The following is a 6,778-nucleotide window of genomic DNA, read 5'->3' as shown; positions in this document are numbered from 1 at the left end:
TGGTTTTCATAATTATATAATGCAATTTGGCGTATCTAATCACTTCATAATTTCATTGGTGGAGTTAGAAGAGGGCTAGCAGAAACGCTCGTTCTTGTTGGAGGATAAAATTTTTGAATTTTTCCGTTAAATATTTTGAACATTTTTCAAATTTACCTTATACTATAAGTCTATAACTCGTTTCCTCCCTTTGAAATTTTTCACCCCTTGAATTCAAATCTTGGCTCCGTCACTTATTTTATATGATAGTATATAAATAATATATATACGTATAAAAATACATTTCATGTCCTATAAATAAGCCATAATGCGGACCACCATAGCATTCCTCACACCTTTCTCAATCACCTTAGTGCTTCTGTTGGTAGCCATTATATGTTCTCCCAAAAAACTGGCATAAACCAACAAAAATAAGATGGGCAAAGACGTCATTTCACCTCAAAATGACGAAAATAATGGTCGTTTTTGTCGAGCATGCCGGTATCTAACGTCCTTGCCTAGGAGATTAATTGACAATATTGTCGAATTTGCCCTTGCAGCCAAAAAAATAGGGCAAGATGATCCTAGGAAGGTTATCCATGCATTCAAAGTTGGTCTAGCTATTACCATAGTTTCATTGTTCTATTATTTCCAACCTCTTTATAATGGGTTCGGCGTCTCCGCTATGTGGGCCGTCTTAACCGTGGTGGTGGTGTTCGAATTTTCCGTAGGTACGTAAAGTTATAAAATGGATATTGTCTAGAACGTTTCTGATAATAAGTTACTATAACACTGAGAAATTACATTTACGTGATTCACGTGTAATTTAGTCAGTCTGACAATAAATTTATTATCAAATAATCAATACTAATTATATTATTTTACGCCGAATATTTTAGTATCGTAAAATGTTGTATTATTTTGTGATACAGGTGCAACACTAGGGAAAGGTTTGAATAGGATGATTGCAACATGTGTAGCTGGATTTTTAGGGGTGTTAGCCCATCATTTGGCTGATCTTTCAGGAAATACTGGAGAACCTATTCTACTTGGTCTTTTTGGCTTCTTAGTAGGTACGTCAAAATTTATAATTATATTTTCCGATACAAAATTTGATTATCGTCTAGAATATAATACATGAACTACCTCGTCTCATGCATATATATCGCTTGTACATACATAATAATCATGCAATTGTAAGAGATTTTACGTGTAACACCCTAAAATCTCATAATAAAAGTTTTCAGTGTTGGCCACGTTAGTGGCGGAGCCAAAATTTACAGTTTAATTGAATAAGCGTACCAATAAATATGCTTTTTTTTTGTGCAGCCTCAGTAATGACATTTATGAGATTCTTCCCAAAGCTGAAGGCAAGATATGACTATGGACTAATGATCTTCATCTTGACCTTTTGTTTGGTGTCTGTCTCGGGTTATCGAGACGACGAGGTGGTAAAGATGGCGCAACAACGGTTGTCGACGATCATCATAGGCAGTGGCATTGCCATGATCATTTGTGTATTCATTCGTCCTGCATGGAGTGGCTCTGATTTGCACAATCTCATTGCCAATAACATTGAAAAACTTGGCAATTTCCTACAAGGTATGGACGGACTATATAAATAAATAAATAAATACCCTAGACTTTAGCTTATTTGTTTTGGTACGTAATTTGAGTGCTTTCCATACGTAAAGTTGATATAGAGTAGTGGTGCATAAATGCTATGGCGGATTTAAGGAGCTAGCAGAGACGCTCGTCCAACAAAAGATGAGAACAGTCTTAAATCTTGACTCCGCCACTGCATGCATACATATGTATTTATGAAATTTGGTTGTAATTTTAAAAAAAAAAAATCACAGGTTTCGGAAGTGAATATTTGCAAACAATGGAGGGAAAGAGCAAGGAGGAGAAGTCGTCGTCGTTTCGTCAACAATATAAAAGTGTTCTTGGTACCAAGACGACGGAGGAGACTATGGTAAGACCGCTTTCTCATCACTTGATTAAACTAATTAATTATTTCTTCGATTTTTTTTCGTCTCAATAATACTTATTGCGTTCTATCCATCTCAAAATAATATTTTCGTAAGTTCTTGAAATGATAATTATCGACGTACTTATAATGTTGTTATTAATTGTATGTAGGCCAATTTAGCTTCATGGGAACCTAGCCATGGCCGATTTAGATTTCGTCATCCATGGAAGCAATACCTCAAAGTCGGAGCCTTAACTCGACGGTGTGCCTATAGAATTGATGCTCTTAACAACTACCTCAATTCCGACGTCCAAGTAATTAAGCTCCTATACACTATTACGACATATTGTGGAACACGTGTTTTTATCTATAAATAGGTAAAAACACGTGTTCCAATAAAAGGTTAAATTAAAGTTTGAAAAGAATGTGAATAACAAAAATTTCTGAATCCGTCACTGCAGATACCAGTAGAAATCCAAGAAAGCATGAAAGAAGCATGCACAAAATTGAGCTTAGAATTAGGCAACGTACTAAAAGAGATAGCTCAAGGAATCAAGAAAATGAAGACGATACCGACGTCGAAAACACATCTAAACAAAGCAAAATTAGCATCTCAAGAGTTAAAATCATTGCTACAAGTTAAAAGCATGTGGGAAAAATACAATCTCTTAGACATATTACCAACAGCTACAGTTGCATCAATACTTATAGATATTGTTGATTGTATAGAAGAATTATCTGACGAAGTTCATGAGTTAGCTTCTATGGCACATTTTAAGTCCATCGATCGCGTTGTCGGACCCGATGAAGAGCTCGAGGATGTTAATGGACCTCATCATATTGTGGTTATTGAAGATGTTGTTGCTCAGAGTAAACTTACGGAGGAAAAGGATTCTTCAGCAAATGTTAATACAGAGATTACTAAGAATTCGCAATAATTAAGAAATTGGAAAATGAGATACGTCACCTGGTGATACCGAGTTTGAATACTCCGTACTCACATCAAATTACTTTAATAATAATATAATTATATTATTATTAAGGTTTGATGTGAGTCGGTGGTACTGAAACTTGTTACCATCTGGTGGTATGGTAGTACGTACTCTCGAATTCTCGATACGTGCATGTACGTAGATATATATATATATATATGCATGTTAGTATGTATAAGATGACCTAAAAGAGCATTATGCATGATGCAATATATGATTGCATGAAGCTATATAAGTATAAGACTTACGTACAAAAATGTAATGACCGAGAAATAACTTCATTTATTATTTACTGTACTTATTTAGTCCATTTCGATTAAGTGTAATTTGTTTTTTATTAAATATATCTTTTTACATTTCAGAGCGAGTGATCGACTGTATGTTTTTTTTTGTTCTAATGAGCAAACTATATCGCCGGTAAAAATCAAACCATCAATTTCACAATTGGAGTAAGAGAGTTCTTACCGCTTGAGCTAACTCTATTGTAAGTGATCGACTATATGGGACATCAATTATGAAAAATCAACTTACAAAGATAATTTCAATACTCTCATGTAAAACACGATATTCAAACATGTCAACGTTTCATATTTAAATCTCGTATTCGAGAAGAGATCTGCAGATATCATTGTCGATACATTTGTCAATTTTGATCTTATAGACGAAAGTATCGCAATTAGTAGACTATACCATCAGTTGTATGGTGTAGAATCCAAGCTCTGTACATACTAAAGTTTTGAATTTAGACGTACATATTTTTCCGTAGCTCTTGATTTGGCATATTTTATTTGTCATTTATACAACTCTAAAAAAAAAAAAAAAGAATATTCATGCGCCTAGAATATTCTAGGACAATCGAAGGAGGAGGGGATAATGGGGTAGATTTCGGTGTTATTTTAATTTTAATAACAAGAAAAGTAGTCCACTAATTACGACTAATTAAAACATACTTAAGAGAAACCCACTAGACACTAGTCATAGTGTTGGATTATCATAATTAAGACAAAAAAACGTACGAGTATAGTGTTGGATTTCACCTACTTATCAAACGATATGCTTTCGGAGCTTTCCTTCCGTTTCATTTTATTTGTGGTTATTGTATTGGTCTTGTAATATATATTGTGTCTAAATTACGTGTTCCAAGTCATGGTATTATTTCATTTCTTTCGGGAGCAATATAAGAGTGTTATCGAGTGCTGGTATTATTAAACCGCTAACATGCCTTAATTTAATTAGAACATCATTTTTTAAGAAAATTGATGTTTTATGTGAGATGGTGATACTTAAACTCAATATCACCGTGATATTGTCTTAGACAGTGGTGGAGCTAGGGGGGGCTAGTAGGGGCGGTCGCCCTCCTGGTGGATGAAATTTTCGAAGTTTTTAGTTAAATTTTTCGAAATTTTTTTTTGGGTGCCTTATGAAATTAGTCGTTCACCCCCCCTAAAATTTTTCGCCCCCCTAAGTTCAAATCTTGGCTCCGCCACTGGTCTTAGATACCAAACACTGAATGGACGCGGAAGATGTAGCAACTATGATGAAGCCGTCAGAAAATAAAAACAAAAAATGGTGGTGGCAGACGCACTTCCATGAAACTTAACCTGAGACCACCATTAACATTATATAACACGCAAAAGTCAAATACATGGTTTAGTGGTAAAATTACAAGGATAAAGTTGATGGTGAGACGTCCTCTGTACTTGAAAGTACATACACTGTAAAATGACATCACCTTTTTATTTTGACAGTCCAGATACGTTGTTTGTAGATGGCCAATTTTTTTTAACCTAATGTTACCTAAGACGGTAATATCCGGTCAGTAAATCTCACATGTGACCGTCACAAGCTTGTGACGTCTCACAAGCAATTTCCCACTTATTCTTCCACTTGTAGTTTGTAAGAGGTCATAAGCTTGTGACCAGAAATGTGCGTCATAAATGAGAATTTGTGATATCCGTTTAATATTACTAGGCAATTTTTTTGTTATTACCTGAATAACTATTCTAAATAAGAATAAATCTGTGAATGCTGAATATTAGGGTTTCTTAATTCATAGGTTAGGTGACTTAACTCTAACCGTCAATATGATTATTTTTAATATACTTCCTTCGTTCCAGATATTTGTTGTCTCATTCCATTTTGAGTGTCTCAGTCAATTGTTGTCCTTTCTATTTTAATAATGCATTTGATGAGTAATTTGATCTTTTATACACAATTTGATCCCCTTGTCATCTAATAATTGTCCCTTTCTCTTTCCTTGGTCTTTGTGCCAAAATCAAAGGACAACAATTGACCGTGGCGGAGGGAGTACATATAACGGTAACAGTTAATTTACCAAAATACACGGAAGATGGTAGAGTTACACCAGGTGTATGAGGCCCTCATACACCACCAATAATGACGCGCCACTTGTCCAATTTAAAGAATCTTATTTAATCTAATTAATCCCTTGATTCCTTCATTAATTGCCCCCCTAATTAATGTTCTCGGTTTTGCCACATATTTTATTAATTAAAAAAAACTTCTCTCCTAATTTATATTTAAGTTTTATTTATTACTAATACCTTTTATTATTTTTAGTATTTATGTATACAGTATATACCTTTAATATTTCGTATATTTATGTATACCTCTAATATACGTACACAATCCTGTATACGCTACGGTTAATTGATACGTATTGTATCAATTTCTTTATACGGTATGATTATTCCTTATATGTATGTTTATGTATTTACGTTAATTTTTTTTTTTTAATTTTTTTTCAATTAATATTTTTTCATATAATACCTTTTCTTTTGTCTTATATTATTTTAAATTATACCTAAATTTCGTTGTAATTTATTTTTTTGCGTAATGTTTTGTTTTATACACACTGTTTTTAATATTTAATTTCTTGAAATTAATTTTTTTTTTTAAAAAATTTAAAATTAAATTTATTTTATGATTAATTTTCATTGTACTTTTTTTTTTTGCTTATGTGGGTATGAGTAAGTTATGTCTTTTTTTATACACATTATTTTAAAATTTTAATTAAATTGATAAATATTTTATTTGCTAATATCCATGACCGGAAGTTAAAAAGACCTTATATATATATATAGGACTGGACATATGACAGTATAAGTTAGTGGGTGCAGTGGTTTCCTTACTTAGTTCATGCTTTCCTTACTAAGTGTCTCGTGTTCGAATCCTCTTGTGGGTTTTTCTTTTTGTTTTTGGCATAATTTTGCACAAGTTAACCGTATGCTATTCTAATACTTGAAGACATATACTCAATACTGTGAAAATGAATCAATAGCAATGTACGATGTATAACATCTTAAACCACAAGACATAGGTATCTAAACTCGTATTGATTGTATATTGCTATGATTAGTCAATAGCAACGTTCGATCGATAACATCTTCAACCATAATACATAGGACCATAATACATTGGTATCTAAACTCGTATTGATCGTATATTGCTATGATTACTCAATAGCAATGCACGATCGATAACATCTTAAACCATAAGACATAGGTATCTTAATCAATTATCCCGTTCTAATCATATATAAACTCATATTGATCAAACGTTAAGTCTTAACCTTAGGTCTTAAATTTACGTCTTAACCTTACGTATTACACATACGATCGTACATATGGCTAAAAACCCTAAAACCACAAATAAACCCTATAAACCCTATACACCCAAAACTCCTAAAAAACCTAGAAACCCTAAACCCCAAATAAACCCTAAACCCCAAATAAACCCTAAAATTTTATTTTAACCAAACCATGATGGACTAAAATTTGGATGATCATCAACGCGACAAGCTATTTAGAACATT

At 33.0% G+C, this 6,778-nt stretch overlaps 1 protein-coding gene across 1 annotated transcript; it reads left to right on the top strand.

Annotated features, from left to right (window-relative positions):
- The first annotated feature begins 341 nt into the window (after positions 1-341).
- Positions 342-3,281, top strand: LOC141621214 (aluminum-activated malate transporter 2-like). Its single transcript, XM_074437872.1, has 6 exons — positions 342-710; positions 912-1,052; positions 1,309-1,581; positions 1,839-1,954; positions 2,122-2,265; positions 2,413-3,281. The coding sequence occupies exons 1-6, from the start codon at positions 416-418 to the stop codon at positions 2,887-2,889; spliced, it is 1,446 nt and encodes a 481-aa protein (XP_074293973.1). The 5' UTR covers positions 342-415; the 3' UTR covers positions 2,890-3,281.
- The last annotated feature ends 3,497 nt before the right edge of the window (positions 3,282-6,778 follow it).

This window comes from Silene latifolia, chromosome X (assembly GCF_048544455.1).
Source record: "Silene latifolia isolate original U9 population chromosome X, ASM4854445v1, whole genome shotgun sequence".
Taxonomy (NCBI): Eukaryota; Viridiplantae; Streptophyta; class Magnoliopsida; order Caryophyllales; family Caryophyllaceae; genus Silene; species Silene latifolia.
Note: the sequence above shows the minus strand (reverse complement) of the source record. Positions and strands in the feature narration are given on the sequence as shown.

Excerpts from the sequence above, each read along its gene's own strand:
- LOC141621214 (XM_074437872.1), top strand. The coding sequence starts at position 416 with ATGGGCAAAGACGTCATTTCACCTCAAAATGACGAAAATAATGGTCGT. Across the intron at positions 1,053-1,308 it reads TCTTTTTGGCTTCTTAGTAG|CCTCAGTAATGACATTTATG; the intron begins GTACGTCAAAAT and ends TTTTTTGTGCAG. Across the intron at positions 1,955-2,121 it reads AGACGACGGAGGAGACTATG|GCCAATTTAGCTTCATGGGA; the intron begins GTAAGACCGCTT and ends AATTGTATGTAG.